The sequence below is a fragment of the Coturnix japonica genome, chromosome 11 (assembly GCF_001577835.2).
Source record: "Coturnix japonica isolate 7356 chromosome 11, Coturnix japonica 2.1, whole genome shotgun sequence".
In the NCBI taxonomy this organism is placed as follows: domain Eukaryota; kingdom Metazoa; phylum Chordata; class Aves; order Galliformes; family Phasianidae; genus Coturnix; species Coturnix japonica.
Window position 1 is genome coordinate 13,682,631 of NC_029526.1, and position 19,489 is coordinate 13,702,119.

Consider the following 19,489-nt stretch of genomic DNA (forward strand, 5'->3'; position numbering starts at 1 on the left):
GGAATAGGATCTGTCTCTCCCTGATTCAAAAGGCACTGGTTTGCTTCTTGTGTAAGTAAGCCGAAAGTTCAAAGGTAGACACGTGGCAATTACATTATTGTTATAAAATAAGCTTAATTAACTAGCAATTTGAGCTGTACAAAATGTTTAACTATTTGTACAGCCAGAAAATAAGCACTGCTCTCTTCTCACTTGTTTCCTTCAATGCAGACTATTCCATTAAGTGGCTTCAAAAACACGCCAAAAATCTCACACTACAGAAAACCATCTGTTCCTCACACAGACAGCACAGTCTGCCCAAAGTTATGATGGTCTGGAAAATACTGTATGTGTGAGTTATAATGTGTCTGGTAAGCCCAAGATCAGAGATAGTCAGGCAATAGTCAGGCAGTCTCTCCAAAATCCAGGAGGGCTTGTGGTTCTGTAGGCCCTCTAAAGGCAGCAGGTCCCTTTCTGACCTCTTCCTGTTGTTCTGTATAGCAGTTTAGAGCCAAAACCAAAAAGCAGACATGGAAGTATTAATAGCAAACAGTCTTTGATTCATCATAAGGATGCACAGTTTTGTGCTGACGAAGAACTTCAGCTCTTAGGGAAGTTGAACTGAACTTCTTTCTCGTTCAAAATAGATGTGAAGGGTAAGGAGAAGTGGAAAAGGTTTCTATGCTCCCTAGAGCATGGACTTCTATAACCTCCTCCATGCTCTCCCATCAAACACATCTCTGCAAAGGGAGAAGAAAGGCTGTGAAACAATGAAATTAGGGAAGTTGCCTAATCCACATCTACTTCCTCTGACAGTTACACATTATAACTGTAAATAAATACTTGGATATTAATCCATTTCAATGTAAAAAGAGGGAAATCACACAGTTAGCAGTTCTGATTTTTTTAATCACTTGTTTCCATCCGTGCTTTCCTAATGGAGACAAAGGCATGTTGTCCTGGTGATTTCTCAAGGTAAATTGGCAGACGCAGGGTAAGGATGGGATGAGCAATAGATGTGTGTAACAGGAGTCTGAGCAGTGACCTGTAGCAGAAATAGTGTTTTCAATAAAACGAGCACGGATATTTATAAATAATCAATTAGACTTAGGAATGGATGTTAAAACATTTTGGGAACAACGGTGATTTAGTAGGAAAAAAAATCGGATTTTAGGGTAACCTCATATAAAATTGCATAATATGTCATTGTGCAAGGAATCCTTTTATCCTTCATGTTCAATGGAGCCTGTGATTTCCTCTGCAGTCACATGCTTTATATTGAAATAAGTCTTTTCCTAGGGGATTTTAAAATTAACAACACTGAACTCAGTTAAGTACCTTAACTTGAAAGAAATGCATGAAGTTAAAAATCCCCCTTCTTCTTAATTATTCCTGCCATACTTTTGCAGAGACTTCAAGGAGCCGATATCCTGGTGGGATCAGGTCACATGTGGGAGAATGTATAATTGTGTCTATTTGTAAAAAGGTGTTTAATTCAAAGGTGTGCTGCTCAGTTCACTCTGGAACTGCTTGCGCCTAAAGAAAAAAAGCTCATCATTGTTCAGTGGTGAAGCTTTGTTAATAGAAAAGCCCAGGTTAAATTAGACAGAATGGAAAGAAACTGATGATGCTCCATCTGTCCGTCACTCCCAGCAAGAGAAATTCAGAATGGTATGTAGAGCTTTCTTCTGTTTTTCCCTCTGCTCCTGCCAAGTGGGGCAGGCACCCCTACCAACAGCTCCGATGTTCCCTGCAATGCTGAAGGTGATATTTCAGTTTCATTTTACCTTTGGTGTGCCTGGCTGCTTGAACTAACTTTGCACAGAGCAAACAGGTGAGCTATGCTTTTCTTACTCTAACATCAAATTAGTGAAAGAGTTAAAGGGAACGTGTGAGAATTATTGTGTATGTGTTAGGGATTAAAGATCAACTGTTATAAGTTGTCGATCTATAAGCCAGCAACCACTAGCTTGAGTTGCACTTTAACCTCATCCTTCTATGTAACAGGAAAGAGCTGTTCTTAGCCCAGAGAGGAGGGGACCGCTACGCCTGCAGGAGCAGCTGGGTAGAGGACACAGGAACTGTTCAGTTACGTGAACGATGGAAACAATATTTAGCAGAAACAAAGAAGAACATCCAGAGCCCATAAAAGCTGAGGTGCAAGGTAAGTGAATGACAAACTCTTCTGTTTTCAAATATATACAATATTGTGACACTTACTCACTCGAAGCAATGCAGAAGAGGGAAACAGAAAGTGAGAAACGTCAGTGAGTTTTGTTTAGAGGACTGAGCTCAGACCTTATTTGTGTCCCAGACTGTTGGATTTTTCTCATTTTATGGGTATTTCTATGTGCTTTTTCAGAATATCCATCTAAACAGGGTTCACTGAGGTTGGTGGTGAGGAACAGAACCCCAAGATCTAATCTGCTGGCACTCCCTCCCCCATGGCTCCGTACAGACTTTCGTTTTCTCCTCTCTGTAACCCTTCACTACCCTCTCTTGGGTATAAGGCACTCTAGCAAAAAATGCAGAGTGTACTCCAGTGAGACAGCCTGGAGTGGCTTTCTAGACATGAACACTTGATCAATTTAACCTTTTTTCTCCTTTTTTCACCTTGAAGAAGAGGGACTCGAGATTTTTGCTACAGCTACAGGAGAGGTTTGTTGTTGAGTACCTCTTTCTATTAAACATATATACATTATATATATATATAAGTATATAGCAGGCATCTAATACCAGTTTTAGAGTCAGTTCCCAGGTAAGTCATGTCAGGTACATAATTACATGACTGTGTTGTTGTTCAGTTTGGTGGCTGAACTGAAAAAGATTTTGAATTGTACGTGATTTTATACCTTTCAAATGTTTGTCACTCAAAATAAAAGCTTACCATTGACACATATGAATTTGTTTGCAAGCAACAACTTTTACTACAACTTATCTGTGTTATGGAATGATTTATTTGAACAAAAACTGAACAGTTGAGTAAATTAAATTAAGATATTACTTCATTGGTAATGGTTGTTCAGTATTTACCAGGAATGAAAATTAAAGAGGACCCTGACCTCTTTACATATTTAGCAATCCCTGAGTTTTGCCTGTATTTTGTCTCCTTATTACTCAATATGTGCACTGTAAATATGACCCCATAACGCCAACGTCAGACATAACTCTTGCTGTCTGAAAGACTGTACAGCCACATGAACATCTGATCCTCCTCAGCTGTGACAGTTAATAATCCTCCAAATATTTGCAGATTTTACTGGGTCATTTTCATGTCCTCATTTAGTACAGAAAAGCATTATTATTATTTTCACTTCAGATTAAAGCACAAGGAAAAAAAGAGATGCAGTCCAGATTTGTAAAGCTGTTTGTCACTTAAGAATGCTGACTGATACCTACTGTGATTTGCAGACATTGCAGGTTGAAAAGGGCCCAACTGAATTTACTTTCTGGCTTTAAGTAATTTCCAGCAGTCTTTTGCTCAGGTGATAATGTCCTATCACTACATTTATGCAGAGTATGACTAGCAACATTTTTGAGCAGGTTATGCTTTAGTTATCTGAAACTGAAATGTAATTATTTGCTATTACAAATGTGGACATGCACTCACGACCCATCTGCCTATGAAGCCTGTGTCCTTAGTAATATCATCCTGCAGCATGCCCCTTTCCTAAAGGAATGAATGCTGGAATGCTCCTTTCATTCTCAGGTCAGTTGCCCACTTGGTTGCAAGGAGTACTTCTCCGAAATGGCCCAGGGATGCACACAATAGGGGACACTAAATACAACCACTGGTTCGATGGCTTGGCACTGCTGCACAGCTTCACATTTAAAAATGGTAAGTCATTGCATGCCAGATCACAGATAAATGAGCAAACCAAGCATTGGTGTCTTATGTTGTCATTTCTGTTCTGAGTTTGATTAGCATTAAAATGTTCCAGGTGTCTGATTATAACCCGGCAAAAAACAAACAGCCATGTAGGTGCTGTGTGCAGTGAGTCTGTCACAGCCAGCAGTCAGAGCAGGTGAGCTGTTCCTTATAACTTCTTGGTGACAGAGGGCTGTGCACACATCAGAGAGGACAGTCTGCATTGCTGGATCCTGGTGCTGCTCTGGTTTGTGTGTGTCAGGTGTCCAGTCACACCACTGGGCTCTAGAGAGGCTGCTTGATGCCAGGATCTCAGATATAACTGCGTCCTCCAGCTACAGCCCTTCCCTCATGACATAAAAGGAGATGGAGAAGAAACTGTTGTGATGGTTCAGTAGGGCAGTCCTCTCTCTGGAACAATTACATGTTTTAAGACCAACTTCATGACCACAGTTCCTTGGCTGGGGTAACTGGGGGTAAAAGCCACACAGTGTGAGCAAGGGCCAATTTCTGCCTGTTGTCACCAGAACAAAGTGTGTGAAGTGATAACACGCTTTATGGTAAAGTGTCTCCAAACATACCCTCACACCTCACTCTCCATAGCAGCAGCAGAGGTATCTCTCCAGGCAGATTATGTTGTCCTTCCTTCTGAAGTGCCAAAGTTCAGCGCTGTCTGTGCTGTGGGATGGCATGCAGCCAGCTCTGAGCAGGTCACTTCAGGGCAGCAATTGCTTTCCACACACATCACGAGGGCCGTTTCTCATAAACACTGAAGTGAAAGCACTTTCTGTCGCTTCAGGTACTTTTCAGTGTGAGGCAGGATGTTTTACACCTATACTTCCTACAAAAAGTACGGTTCTGTAAAGGAACTGAAACCTCCCCTTGCCGTTATTCATCCTTGTGGTTCCTCTAGGCACCTAGACATCTGGAACAGCCTTCCAAAGCAGGGGTTTGGACAGCCCGACCCATTGCAAACCTTTCTTTGCTAAAGAACATCTGCTTAGCGGATTCTTTATCTTCTATGATTCTATGATTCTTTGTGCCAGTTCTCTAAAAGAACTTAGCATGAAATGTGATTGAAGTCCCTTTGACCTTTGTCAGGTGAAGTTTACTACAGAAGTAAGTACCTCCGAAGTGACACGTACAACTGCAATATAGAAGCAAACCGAATCGTGGTGTCTGAGTTTGGAACCATGGCTTATCCGGATCCATGCAAAAACATATTTGCCAAGTAAGCAATGCTTTTCCCAACAGGGTGCTGCTATCTACCTCTCTCTCCAGCACAGATATCTTTCTGTTTACACTTAACACTTGTATACAAATATGAATTTTGTTTTGTAAATTTACAATTGCCACACAGTGGTAAGGTCAGGAGTGATACCCAGTACTGTATGCTCTGTGGCTTAGTCTAGGGCAAACATTTCAATTCCACTTTGTCAGTAGTGCTGTCTGTTTAATTCACTTGTGCGAGGGGCACAGCAGGGCAGGGACAGAGCCAGCACAGCCTGCTCTGCATGGAGCCACTTCTGCTTTGCACAGGGTACACACAGGTACAGCTTCTGCTCCTCTAATGAGCCCATATGACATTTCTCTCCCCACAGGGCATTCTCATACTTATCTCACACCATTCCTGAGTTCACGGACAACTGCCTGATCAACATTATGAAAACTGGGGATGATTATTATGCTACAAGTGAGACTAACTTCATCAGAAAAATTGATCCACAGACTCTGGAGACACTAGAGAAGGTATAAATGTCTGTGTGTCGTTCTGGTTCCCTGCCTGCTGAGGAAGACAGTTTCAGACTGACTCAGATGAATCCCTTAAATCTGCAGTACACAGAACTGGAAGGGCATGTATTTTCTCCTATTTCCTGCCTAGCAGAGTAGGCTGTTTTGAAATGGTAATAAAATGAAATGGTGAAGATATCTCTTCATGGGAAAACTCAGGGGTTCAAAAGAAAATCCCAAGCAGTTCAGGGGAAAGTGGGGCTTTGGGCAATTGCACAACTGTACACAGTGTAGTGGGGTTGCGGGCATAATACCACATATTGTGCTTGTGATGTGATTATTTTGGATAGTTTCCATTATAATGCTCCTGTAGTTCTCAAGCGATTTACATAATTAACAGTTTAGTAGGCCATTTATATGATGACTTTTCAAGTTGTTTGTGCAAACTATTACTTAATTGTTAAAAGCAAGTGTGGACATATTGTATATTGAGTTTTTCTTGTTATACATTATAGTTTGAGTACAAACCCTTAAAACGAATAGAAATCATTTTGTTCCTGAAAATTGTTAGACTCACTGCCCTGTTAAATAACTGCTCTCAGAATGAGATGGGCATTTGCAGAGTAATGTTAGCCAACCTCCCTGCTCTATTGTGTGGCTGCAACAGAGAGGTGAATTCAGGTTCTGTAGTTTGTTTAGCCTTGAATTGGGAAATGATTTGAGTATCTGCATGAGTTATGTGACTTAAATGATGAATTTTCAAGACCTCTGGGGGGCCCAGTGGAAGGCTACCAGTGCAGAAGGGCTGGTGGATTTGTGGTGTTAAGCTGTGATCAGTTTTAATGTACCTACACATCTCTAAATTCTCCTACGGTATCATCTTCCAGGTAGACTACAGCAAATACGTAGCTGTAAACTTGGCAACTTCTCACCCACACTATGACAGTGCTGGAAATATTCTCAACATGGGTACTTCAATTGTTGATAAAGGGAGAACAAAGTATGTTCTCTTTAAGATCCCTTCCTCTGTACCAGGTAAGATATGGCTTTTATCAGTATTTCTTAGAAACTTGTCATCACTTTCTTTTCTTCTGACATTAAGGGGAGAAATCACAAGATTTTATAAATGTCATTTTACTTTTTCTTATTTCTGTTCAGAAAAAGAAAAGAAGAAATCTTGTTTTAAACAGCTGGAAGTAGTGTGTTCCATCCCTTCTCGCTCCCTGCTCCAACCAAGCTACTACCACAGCTTTGGAATCACAGAAAATTATATTGTGTTCATAGAGCAGCCATTCAAACTGGATATTGTCAAACTGGCAACTGCCTACATCCGAGGTGTGAACTGGGCTTCCTGCCTTTCCTTTCATAAGGAGGATAAGGTATTCTATCTAATGCCAAGCAATGGAGTCAGCCAGGCCAGTAACCTGTTGTTGCTCTTGCTGCTCTGTTTTTCGTCTTCATTAATTTCAGTAACAACCCTCCCTTTCTTTAAAAGCCCTTATTGTCATGTTGCACTTTTTATAAATTAATGTTGTATTTTTTAAATATTATCTCCAGAAAGTTCACAAATAAATACTGATGCTGAGGTAACAGCTCAGAACAGTTAAAATGTTGTGTGCCAGAAGAGAAAATAAAGCTGCTCTTAACATCCCAGCAGCTGCTCCTGCTCCATACAAAATGCTGTATAGTGTGTATGAAATCTGTTCTAGATCCATTTCATCAGATTAATTAGGGACAGGTTGGTGGAAAAAGCCTGAATCCAACAAAAGGACACTCTCTTCTGTTGATGCAATTAAGGGGGGGAAAAAATCCTGAGGACCTTATTTCCATGCTTTGTGGCCCTCAGAATGGAGACAGTGCTGTAGTAAAGGACACCAACAGAGAAGACAGCAGAGACTCTTCACTAGGGCAGAGTTATTTAAATTAAAAACAGTCCAGGGATTTTCCAGGTCTACTGGAAAACTTCAGCTTGGCCTGAACAGCAATTTGCAACAGTGAAGTGAGTTTGGAGCACTTCCACACTCATTTTGGACTGCATTTTTTGGTCTCAAAATTGTCTTCTCGCCTCCTAGTAGCAAATCCCGAGTCTGTAATGTGCTTCAGTAGAAACAGGCAGTGCTTTAGGATGTAATGGCTCTCTGTAGAAAAATAATTTCCTATGTAACTGCTGGTCATTAATGGCTTTACGTAATGTTTGCTGTCTTTCAGACGTGGTTTCACTTTGTAGACAGAAAGACAAAAAAAGAAGTATCCACCAAGTTTTACACTGATGCTCTGGTGCTTTATCACCACATCAATGCTTATGAAGAAGATGGACATGTTGTTTTTGATATCGTTGCCTACAGAGACAATAGCTTGTATGACATGTTTTACTTAAAAAAATTGGACAAAGACTTTGAAGAGAATAACAGACTTACCTCCATCCCAACCTGCAAGCGGTTCGTTGTGCCTCTGCAGCATGACAAGGTAGGAAGAAAAGGGCTTTTAAAACTGTTCTTTGATCAGTAATGTAAAAGTCTAATGAGAAAAGTGGGTGGATGAGCAGTTGCCAGCCCATTTGTGCAAATGTTTTCTTCTTTAAAAATAACATGTTCACAAAGTGTTCAGGAGTTTTGTTTTTTGTATGTGTTGTGAGAAATGGCAACGAGCAGTTGGACGTACTGTTACATGGGTTGAGGTTCTGATGCCATCATTGAGATTTACAGAGGGATACTGAGCATACATCATTTCCTTAACAGTGCAAGGTGCTGTAAGGTGCTGTACAATATGAGCAGATATATCAACTTGATGTTGGTTAGAAAGGTTTTCTTGAGGTTTTGCACAATCTAATTTTTCCACTTTACTGGAAACCTATATGAAATACATTCACACTCCCCACTGTTGCAATAGCTTTATTAAGATGAGACGATTTCAGTTAAGTACAAGATTTAATAGCAAGAGGAATGATCTTATCTTTCAATATAATTTAAAACATCATTTTACATCATTGTTTGCAGTAAAGATTATATACTGGCCAGCAACTTGGGCAAGTTCCTGCTTGATTCATTTGGAACGGATAATGCTTTTTCCTTCAACATCCCAGAATCTTGCTGGCTTTTCATGTCTCAAAAACTCATGCAGTAAGGGCAAAGGATGTGTTGGATCTCAACTATCCTACCTACACTGTAATGTTAAGCATTCAGCTATGGTATATTAAAAACAAGAATGCACCTTAACTTTGTGTGAATTTCATATTTTAAAGCCTGTCTCTGTTAATTAAATACACAAACTGTATCATGTATTTATTGTGCTTCTGGAACACAGCCATCTCTCTCTAAACCTTTCTAAATGCTCAGTGTGATTCAAAGCAGTTACACAATGATATATTCAAACCCTCTGAGTATAATGAGATTTCTAAGGAGAAGGTCAGAATCTAATGTTACAGGATAAATGGAGGAACTTTGTGAACCTGGAATATCTGCTCAATCCCAAATTTGTCAGTGTTAATATCAAGCCTGATGAAAGTTCTAAATTAGAAACACATTACATTTTCAGCATGCCTCTCTTTCAGGATGCAGAATTAGGTTCTAATTTAGTCAAGCTTCCAACTTCTGCAACTGCTGTAAAAGAAAAAGATGGCAGCATCTATTGCCAACCTGAAATATTATGTGAAGGTAAGAAATAGCTGTTATACAGATCTCAAATACGTTCTCTTACACACCTACATTTAGTTGTATTCTAACAATGCCTAGCAGCTGTTTGTGTACATCAGATCTTTATAAAGCTGAAAGTAACCAAAGCTTTAATTAATATGTTTTGCATAATATGGACAATATCTTTCTCTTCCTTATTTCACTCCTTGGAGCCCATCCATTAATATAAGACCCTGAGCCTGCACAGGAATGATTTCAGAGGCAATATTTGGAAGCTGAGTTGTAAAGTTAGGGAATAAGTGAATTATTGTTATTTATAGTGGTACCCTGGCTCTAGAATCATCTATATTTAGAAAGACCAAAATACCACTGTGTCAAAGACAAAGAGCTTCACTTTGCAAGTGTTAGACCTCTGCGTGCTTAATGGAGACCTGCACAGCTTTTTAAGAGGATTACAGAAGATCTCCTAGGTCAGGCACGTCCTGCTTCCCAAACAGCATCCCACAGGAAGGTGAGCATCACAGCAGTCTGAGGAATGGGTTGCTGTCATATTTATCAAGAATGAAGTCTTCTGATGTCTGCAGTTACATCAGTTTCATATTGCTCTAGGGTCCCAAGCCTGATCTTACAGCTATTAATGTGGCTTGCAAGTCTACCTGTTGTGAGGTATAAAATTGGCAACGTCAGTTATGCGCTGTATTTTATGAGTGTTACCTCTGAGGGTGGATAAATTGTATGAAGGGTCATAATAGGAATTTGTAAAGGGTGTGGATGTGCTTAAAGGGAAAGTCGCTTCTTAGAATGTTAACCTCCAGTTGTATCCCAAGAAGCTCACATGTCGTGTGTTTATGAAACAAATGAAGCGATACTTATTATTTCCATTTTGAACGAACTGCCTTGGCTTAATTGTGCTCTGTTAATACCCATCATCAGTGCTCTTTAGAAGTTCAAACATATAAAATCTGTTTTAAATGCTGTCATTTTTTTTTACAGGGTAGCATTAATTGACCTATGTAAATGTTTGCTTGGAATTGTATTTCTTCTTTTGTTCCTAAGTCTTTGGCTTTATTACACCTAGGGATAGAGCTGCCTCGTGTCAACTATGACTACAATGGCAAAAAATACAAGTATGTCTATGCAACAGAAGTCCAGTGGAGTCCAGTTCCTACAAAGGTATCACTAACATTTACAACATTGGGAACTGTGTATATCACACAAATCAGATGTAAGCAGTTATAAGTAGACCGTGCTTCAGTCTGTCCCAAAATACAATGTTGTCTGCAGTCACCAATCCAAACTGAAATGGGGGGTTCTGAGGCCAGAAGTGAAACTTTAGAAACTTAGAACCTTTCCCATATGTCATTCACACACAAAGCAATAGGAAATGGCTGAGTTCTCATGAGGGTAAACTTGTGTTGCATCATTTCCCTTGTGAAATATTGATAAAGTCAGGCTTCTTTATCCAGTTTTTTATTTCCTGTCTTCTGAACACAGCAGTTGCAGAGACCCTCCCTTTTCCATTTGATTGAACTTCCATCATGTGCCAAAACCTACAAAGGAGAGAGCAGCAGAAAGGAATAACATTGGGCAGACACGTATCTGTAATTCTTACTGTTTTTCTTTCCCCTCAGGAAACTCAACTAAAACAAGTAATTATTAAAAAAATACATATTTTTCCAGAAAGCTTTATCCTTTGCTAGTTCTGTGTAACAGGATGGCAAAGGCATCCTTTGTGCACGTGTGATGGCAGCTTCTCAGAAGACAGCCTAGAATTGCCAGCAGATTAAGATGAAAAGTGAAGGAGTATTGCACACACAGACTCCCACTTTATAATTGCTGTCCTGAGAGCAAATTGAGATCACTCTTGGCTCTATATAATTACCACCACTGATTACAAAATAAAGCTGCATTTCTTCACAATGCCAGAAAACATATTGCAGAACATTTGACAGTAGCTCAAGCAAATAAACACATTTGTGATTTCCAGTGCAGATAATTCCTGCCTGTCTTAAAATATAATCTGACAGCAGTTTATATTTATATTGCTGCTTATTCGTGTCAGTTTTTCTTTCATGAATGCAGTCACAGCAACAACCAGGTACAGTCCTTAGGTCAGTGGAGCTGCTGTCCTCTTGGATAGAAGGGAAAATTCTTCTTCCGGTGCTCGAATGCTTTCATTTTGTTTGAAGTTATTTCTCTGAGTGAACTTTGAAGGGGAAAAGAACAAAATTGCATCTGGATGTGTAGAAAAAGCACTTAACAGAACTGAGGTGGAAGTGTGTCCCCAGCGGAAGGTGGTTTGGGCAGGCACTTGAGCCATTAATGAGATGAAAAGCTGTGCCCTGTTCCTTTGGTTAATGCCACTGCCTATGTGGAATTCTTGCCCCATTGGTTTAACCTTTATATCACTATTAATAGCCCTTGTTCTGGCATATATACCCTAGTTAACAATAGAAGGCCTTGAGGAATATTGAGGTCACAACAAAAGGAAAATAATTCACAGGATTAGAAATGGGAAGGTTTAAGTCCTGTTTCCTGCTTTACAACAGAACTGCAGTCATTTGGGGCAAGTCACTTCAAAGTGCTGTGCTATGCACTCTTCTCTGTGGAGGGAGGATGTTATTTACCCATGATGGAGGGTAAGCAAATCTTACCACCTATTAGTACTTGTTAAATACTTCAAGCCCAACCAGGGAAGATGTAATTGCAGCATCATGGAGTGGTATCTCTGCCTTTTTTAACACTACTAGAGTAGTCTCTATAAAATTAAAGAACATCTTATGATTGTGCAGACACCAAATGTGACTCCTAGGTTAAACATTTCCCACGCGCTTCCTGTCTGCGATACCACTTGCCTCGTTGCTCCTTACCCCTCAGCACTGGTCCCCCATAGCAGCCTGTTCATGTCACAGCTTTGGGACTAACCACTGTCACTGACTCTTTTCTTTTCTGGTCACAACAACTTAGATTGCAAAACTGAACGTCCAAACAAAGGAAGTGCTGCACTGGGGAGAAGAGCACTGCTGGCCCTCAGAGCCCATCTTCGTTCCCAGTCCCGATGCAAGAGAAGAGGATGAAGGTAAAACAGTGACAACATTTTGAAAGCTGGGTTATGCATTAAGTCTTCAAAGTCTCACTGTTGTTAGTCAGAATGGGGAAGCCGGGTCAGTGTTTCTGCAGGTCAATTAAAGTTATTGCCAGCCATTTTACTCCTGCAGACTAAAGACAAATCAATGACAGAGCAACAGGAGCTTGAGTAAAGTCCCATGTTATTCATAAGCAGTAAAATCTATGCTTAGGACTTTCTGGATTGCCACTGGGAACTAGATTTATCAATTGAAGAAGCTGGGCTGTGGAAGTCAGTGTCATTACAAATGAGAACACAAAGTGGCATCTTAGGTCTCTCTGTAACCTGGTTCCAGTTCTGTTTTGAGGTGGCTCCTTGCAAAGACAGATGATAAATAGCTGAAAGGATTCATCCCAAGCTTCACTGCTCAGTTGCCCAACAAGACTGTCAGGGACACAACTCAGTGTTTGCTTGCTGCAGGCAGACCAGGTAAAGGAACAGAAGAGAAGCATTCATTAGTTCTTCAGTTCTCCCACTCAGACTTCACCTAGTAAGCACTTCCAGTTTGTGTCCTCAGATTCCTAGCAAACAAGACTCATTTCCTGACAGTGTTATATTTTCAGCTTGGTGTAACCAATGTGAGCTTCTAATTCTCGGCTTGTATGTCACAGGTGTTGTTTTGACCTGTGTTGTGGTGTCTGAGCCAAATAAAGCGCCCTTCCTACTCATCTTGGATGCTAAAACATTCAAAGAATTGGGCCGAGCCACAGTCAATGTAGAAATGCACCTGGACCTGCATGGAATGTTTATACAGCAGAAGGATTTGGAGGCCAAGATGGAATAAAACACTATTAATCCGATCACACAAACTGAGACAACTTTCTACTGAATGTGGGATAACATGCCTTTTATCATTCAAGAACAACCATGTTATGACACAAAATGACTATATGTAATCTTTTTAATAATAGATATAATACTTTTAAGACGCAGCAATGACTTTTACTGCAGGTAACAATATGCACAACTGGCATATAACTATTCCAAAAGAAGAATGATCGGTATTTCAGAAGTGCTAATGTTGTACATAACTGTGGTAGAGGGAACAGGAGAGGAAGGTAATGAGGATATTTAAGTAGAATATGGATTTCTGAGCCAATGAAGTACAGTATTTATAGTGTGATACATGGCATGAATCTCATGGGTCTGCAGCTCATGTATCTTTTAGAGATCATTTCAAGATTGCAGCTTGTGATGCAAGTTTTCTCCAGCCAGAAAACCTCATTTTAAACCACCTGCGACTGGTAATTCATGCCAATGCATTTTCTTGGTGCTTAATTTCCACTATAACCAAAGTTAAGTATTACATTCAGGTGCTACAACTTTCTAATTTACAACCGAAGCAAACAAGCAAACAAAACTTGCTTTGCTAAGAATCCCACAGTGTGTTTTTTCTTCCAAGTACATATGGTTTGATGTAGCATTCTAAATACTAGATAGTGCTCTTCTATCCTAATGCCATAAGCAATTTGTATTTAAATCAGTTTTCCTTGAGAATATCTGACATAATGCTTATTGTAATTAGATGAGTGTGTTGTCGAAAGATGAACAGAAATGTATCTCTTATTAATATTATTAATCGTGTTACTAATGCTATGCATATGAATGAGAGCAATATATTTATAGGAGAACTCAGATGTACATTCAACAGTTTCTTTAGTGTATTTACTGATGGAAGCTGAATCATTAACAAGGGAGAAACCTGGGTATCCATCCATCCATCCATCCATCCATCCATCCATCCATCCATCCATCCATCCGTCCATCCATCTATGCCAGGCGTTCACCCGGTCTGCACGTGTCACCACACCATCTGGGTATCTCCCACTTTAACATTCCTGTTCTCAGTGTTTCTGCTGCTCATTGTATTTTGCAGTAGAGAAACAAAATGAAGTCACTATCATTTACTATTGCCCTGTCACGTGAGAACAACTGGGCTTTGGTGCCTTGTTCTTGAGCAGCAATAGAACCAACGCCATCCACAGTTCTTGCTTGCTCTGTTACGACTCCCTTTGCTGTCTTTGTAGTTTGCTTGTATAAAGAATGCACTGCCTAATTTTAATGTTAAAAAGTCACTTGGGTCAGATCTGGAGCTTAAGTAAGCAGTTTGGGGCTTTCAAATGTTTATATGATCCATAAAATGGAAATAAACACCTCTGCAATATGTGTCTGCAGGAATAGTGACCATCAGTGTTCTCAAGGCGTATCACTACCACCCTGTATGAGAACTTTATAATCTAAAGAAGAAACTGAATTCCATTTCTGTATGTAACATAGAAGCATTACTGAAATGGCAGACAGACTTTTGGTGGTGGGAAAGTGCTCCAAAAGTAATACCTCCTCTATTGTTGGCCCACGACAACAATGTGACGTGTGTGGATGACTGTGAGTCTGGATCCAGGAGTTACAGGATTCTGGGGAGCGAACTCACAGCACAGAGAAGACATAAAAGGGGAATATTGGTCATAAAAACAGATCAGATTGGTTATCTACAGACTAAATCTGGATGTGCTGCTCTCAGCATTTGATCCAGGTCATCCCGCACCGCAGACAATACAGATCAGACCCTACAGCTAATCATACGCTTCTGAGACTATTCTTAGTGGTTGCAATACAGATCTGATGAAACATTTACCACAAGTACAGCAGCACGCAGTGTAATTCTGAGGCTGACAACAGCACGAGGGAATGCACGCGTGCTTTGCCAAGTGGCTGCAAGGCTCGGGGGTGTTTTGTTGTGGTAGCACAGCACATGGAAGGCAAGTCCTTCATTTGCTTTGATTCCCTGACGTCCTTCTCTGTGAATGAGACCCTGAGGGTTATGAGGGTGAAAGAGTCAGGCTGCTGGGACACACATCTCGTCACTCAAAACACATCGATGATGACATCCATCACTGACCGCTGTTATAACACATTACCGCTCCGCTCCACACGGGGCCGCTGTCGTTACCGGGTCTCTCCCTGCCGTCCCTCCGCCACTCCCACCCCGATGGGCGGCGCGGGGTGATGACGGTGCTCCCGGTGCTGGGCACTGATTGAGTTGGCCGTGCAGCATGGCGGCACCGAGCGCCGTGTCGGATCCACAACACCCGGCGCGGTTGCTGCGGGCTCTCAGCTCGTTCCGTGAGGAGAGTCGCTTCTGTGACGCTCACTTGGTGCTGGAAGGAGAAGAGATCCCGGTGCAGAAGAACATCCTGGCGGCCGCCAGCCCCTACATCAGGTGCGGGTTGTGTAACGGGGGGTGTCCCGGCTGTGGGCTCTTCATGCCGCTTTGGGCCGCTCTGTTTGTCCGCCCGCTGTTCGGTTCGGTTCCGGGTTGCGGTTGGGCCTGCTGGGTCCGGCCCATCGTCCGTGCCTGCCTCAATGCGGGTTTGGTGTGGAACATGGGCCGGGTCACCTCATGTCTCTATTTCTGTGCACTGTGGTGTTTTGTGGTACAACCTCGGTGTTTTCAAGTGTGAAAACAAGCGGAGTGTTGAGTTGGTGATTAACTTTGAGCTGGATGTTGGTCCAAAGGAGCAGTTCTCCCTCTCCCTTCCTCTCCCTGTCCCCTATCAGTGGAGACATAGAACTCACAGGGATAGAGGACCAGGAAAAGAACCTCAGACAGACAGAGGCTGCAAAACATCGTTCAAAGCTACTTTAAATATTCTATAGAAGGGCACCTTGTCACAGATGTTCATCTCAATGCATTGCATTTTATACATTTTATTCTTGACCTCTGAAACGCCTGCTGGGAAACACGAGTTTGGTGTTTGTGTGAGTCCTGGTGTTGGACAGAGCTGTATTAGCACCAACATAAACCTGCACTCATTGGAGTTGTGGGTATTTCTGCAACTCGGGGTTGCTCAGGCTCATGTGCATGAAGGAACTCATTAACTATGTGGAAAGTAGGTTACCTGCATTAATATATAAAGATGATGGAGTGTTGGTCATTTTGGTTCTTTTTGGTTGTTTTTTGAGCTTACTCATCTTTTCTCCTTGGGCTCACAAGAGGTGAGAATACATGTACCCAGTTCTGTAGCACATTAAGAAACACGTTTGCCATATCTGCCTTTGCAAAGCTACATTTGTACCCGTGATGCTCGTCTCATCACGGTGGGATCCCTTTTTTACTCCATCTGTTCTTTGTTTTGGGTAGAACAGGTCAGTAATGGCATCAGTACAGCAGGACTGTGCTTCCAGCTGACATGAATATCTCGGTGTCACTGTCTGGTGATAAAATGCAGCTCTATCCGTACCCAAATTCCTGCAAGTCCTCTTTATTCTGAGTGTTTTCCAAATGATTGATTTATGTTTCTATATAAAGAGTTACCAGGAGACGCAAGGATTCAATGTCATGTTATTGTAAAGCTGGCTGATTCCAAAGCATGCTCTGCTACCAGAGCCTGAAAGTCTCCAACTGTCAATTGATTTGAGTTACATTTATTCTAATACATAGCTCCAAAAATCCAATAACTAATTTCAGAAGAACATTTGGAAGAAAAACGAGTGGATACGTGGATCGTAGCAGTGGAAGCATTAGCTGGCGCTGCCTCTCCTGGCTCTGTCATTATATATTGTGGCTGTGGGCAAGTTCAGAAACTTCGTATGGTTTGCATGAATGCTGAATTTAGGGTGTGAGCAGGGAAATAAGTAGGCATGGATGTTCTGAGGGGGTGGTTGGGTGTGAGCAGAGTCTGTGCTGAAGGATTTGTGTAGCCACAGAGAGAGGAGCGTTACCTGTTTGTGAGTTTTGCATGGAAGTTGTTTGGCTGAGTGGTTGTGAGTAGGGCACTTATCCATTGCACTCATGTGGTTTCCCTGTTGTTACTTGGCAGCTTGGCTATCCGCGCAGCTCAGAAATGGCAGCTGAGAAGAGGCAGGAAGATGTGAAGGCAAAGCAGAGACACGTGGATGAGCTGTCAGCCTTTGGGCCAGTGTCACCATGTGTTCCTGTGGTACATTGAGCTCTTGCCCCAGCTGCTTAGTGCCAGGTTGCTCGTAGTGCTGTTATGGGCAGCAGGGCCATGTGTGGCTGTGTGAACTCCTGCAGGATGGCTGTGTTTGGTCAGCCTTATTTCATCCCTTAGTCTGTCCCGGAGCAAATCTTAACATCTATAAAACAAACAAACCCAAGAGTCTCCCTGCATATCTCTGACATCTCGTGGTGTGTTCCCGAGCCTGAGAAAAGGAGCGATCCTAATGAATCTGCCATAGGGTGAAGCACGGCTTTGGCTCGTGGGCACTGCTCTGCTCCCCGCAGAGCTTTGGTTTGAGCCAGGTTGGCTCCTGGATTTCTCTGCTGTCACAAAGCAGCCACAGCTCTGCACTGCTGCTTTTGTGCTTTATGCTTTTATCCTGGCAATTGCTGTAACACATATTGCCCAAGTCGGTTTCCTTTGGCTCAGTTTGTTTGATTTGAGAACCCAGAGTAAATGACGCCATCAGCAGAGTGCTTTAGACAGAATAAACTGCTTACACCAGTGCGGTGTAAGTTGTAGTGTTCATCCAGAACCCTTTTATAGGACAGGTTTGGTCCATGTATCCCTGGTATCCTCAGCAGCAGGTTTCTCATCCAGGCAGGTCTGTCTCCATCTGCCACGAGCAGTTTGAGGCCGGCTGGAACTTGCAGCTCTGCTCCCTGTGTGTCAGGGCGCAGCGAGAGCAAAGGGGATGTAGGAACTCAGTGTTGTGAATGAACTTTGCACTGTTCCGTGGTGATTGTTCTGCTATCTCAATTAAGAGCTGTATTTAACAAATTAGGACTTTTTTTTTTTTGTTATCTCGGCGTGTGTCGTGTTTGGTTTCACACATCTGTGTGAACAGATTGGAGATGGGTGTATGTACGCTGTGCTGTTCCTCAACATTTTTCTGACTCGGTAACAGAGCCGTAACCATCCTTGTGTGTTTTTCCAGATATGCATAAAATAACCAAAATACAAATGAAAGGTGAAGTTCCTGGTACTTTTCCTGTAGATCTGTTTTGACTGCAAGTAACACAACGGCTTTTCCACCTTCTGTGCTGTTCAGCCTTGTGACATCCCTAAAACAAGCAGACCCTGCAAGACCCTTCTACAACCCCCGAACCTCCATGGGCTGCGGTGTTGCTGTGCTGTGACATCCTCCATCACCAGCTCCCTTCCTCCCACTGCTGCTGCTGGTCCATTGGTGTTACCAGCAGGTCTGTGAGCAGGTGGCTGCTAAAACTTCTCCCTTCACAGAACAGCACAGAGTGGCTCCTGCTGCTTATTTCCTGATCCTCTTTTGGTTTCATCTGACATATGTGATGACTCCTTATAGTGTTTTGACCCTGCTGAAGCTGGTTGCTGCTTTAGTGCTGATGACTCTGTTTTCTTAAGCTGTGCTTTAGCTGAATTGCTCTGTGCTCGTTGCAGGTTGAAGGCACATGTCTGCCCATCCCTCTCCATCAGTCTGCTCCCTGCTGCATGCAGAGCGCTGCTGTAGTAAGTGCTGCTACAAGCAGGAGTTTCAAGCCATGCCATAGCCAGGCTTTCGTAGGAGAGATTTGTTTCTGTCGGTCTCCTGGGGGCTTTCAGAGGCTGCCCTGACAGTGTGAACTCTTGCGGTAAGGTAGGAACAGATTGTGACAGGTTTTCCTCACAGACTTTTAAAGCTGCTTTGCAAATTATGCAACACTTCTTTCCAAATGATGCTAAAATGTTACCAGTGATGCTTTAGTGATACCTCAGTTGTAAAGTCTCTGCAACTTTGAGGAACAATGAGTCAAAATTGTGGCTGCATCCAGAGATTCTTTATCTGACGCAGCCTAGAAGTGTCTAAACGTGGGTTGTGTTTGGATAAGGAGCTGAGGGGCAGCAGTGATGTAGTTATATTAAGAGCTTGTGCTTTAAAAAGGGCTACGCCAGCCTTGAGTGGGGAGTTACTAATTGCATTCCTGCTCCAACAAGCCCCTAACAACAGCCCAGAGGGAAGAAGCAATAAGGATCCTGCAGTTCAGTATAGGCAGCCAACACAGCTGGGACACTGCTCCATGTCAGGCAAGGGGGGAGCATGAAATCAGAGCATCCTGTTTACAGAGGAGATCTGGAGGTGGCACTTCGTGGTCTCTGTATTGAAGCAGGTGCTTGGTTTGAGGGAAGGAGGAGTGGCAGAATGCAGCAGTTCAGGATGTCTGGGTCAGTCCCACTG

At 42.2% G+C, this 19,489-nt stretch overlaps 2 protein-coding genes and 1 long non-coding RNA gene across 4 annotated transcripts in view; 2 read left to right on the top strand and 1 right to left on the bottom strand.

Annotated features, from left to right (window-relative positions):
* Nucleotides 1-1,794: 1,794 nt before the first annotated feature.
* BCO1 (beta-carotene oxygenase 1) lies at nucleotides 1,795-14,521 on the top strand. 2 transcript variants are annotated; one of them, XM_032447000.1, is made up of 12 exons: nucleotides 1,795-1,813; nucleotides 1,987-2,143; nucleotides 3,689-3,817; nucleotides 4,949-5,078; nucleotides 5,449-5,596; nucleotides 6,466-6,613; nucleotides 6,737-6,957; nucleotides 7,787-8,044; nucleotides 9,129-9,231; nucleotides 10,289-10,383; nucleotides 12,178-12,289; nucleotides 12,949-14,521. In XM_032447000.1, exons 2-12 carry the CDS (start codon nucleotides 2,080-2,082, stop codon nucleotides 13,119-13,121), a joined length of 1,581 nt encoding a protein of 526 aa, XP_032302891.1. In that variant the 5' UTR covers nucleotides 1,795-1,813; nucleotides 1,987-2,079; the 3' UTR covers nucleotides 13,122-14,521. The 2 variants fall into 2 exon arrangements, with proteins under 2 accessions (XP_032302891.1, XP_015729615.1); XM_015874129.2 differs by lacking the exon at nucleotides 1,795-1,813 and having other exon boundaries at nucleotides 1,971-2,143.
* Nucleotides 10,379-15,326, bottom strand: LOC107319386. The gene is made up of 3 exons (XR_001557799.2): nucleotides 15,237-15,326; nucleotides 14,973-15,149; nucleotides 10,379-10,760 (listed from the first exon to the last, which is right to left on the bottom strand). It is a non-coding gene; the product is annotated as an uncharacterized LOC107319386 (long non-coding RNA).
* A 40-nt stretch (nucleotides 15,327-15,366) lies between these two features.
* Nucleotides 15,367-19,489, top strand: part of GAN (gigaxonin) — a 32,842-nt gene continuing 28,719 nt past the window's right edge. The window contains exon 1 of the mRNA XM_015874128.2: nucleotides 15,367-15,557. Within this exon, the coding sequence (XP_015729614.1) occupies nucleotides 15,391-15,557 (167 nt within the window). The 5' untranslated portion in view covers nucleotides 15,367-15,390. The remainder of the gene's footprint in view (nucleotides 15,558-19,489) is intronic.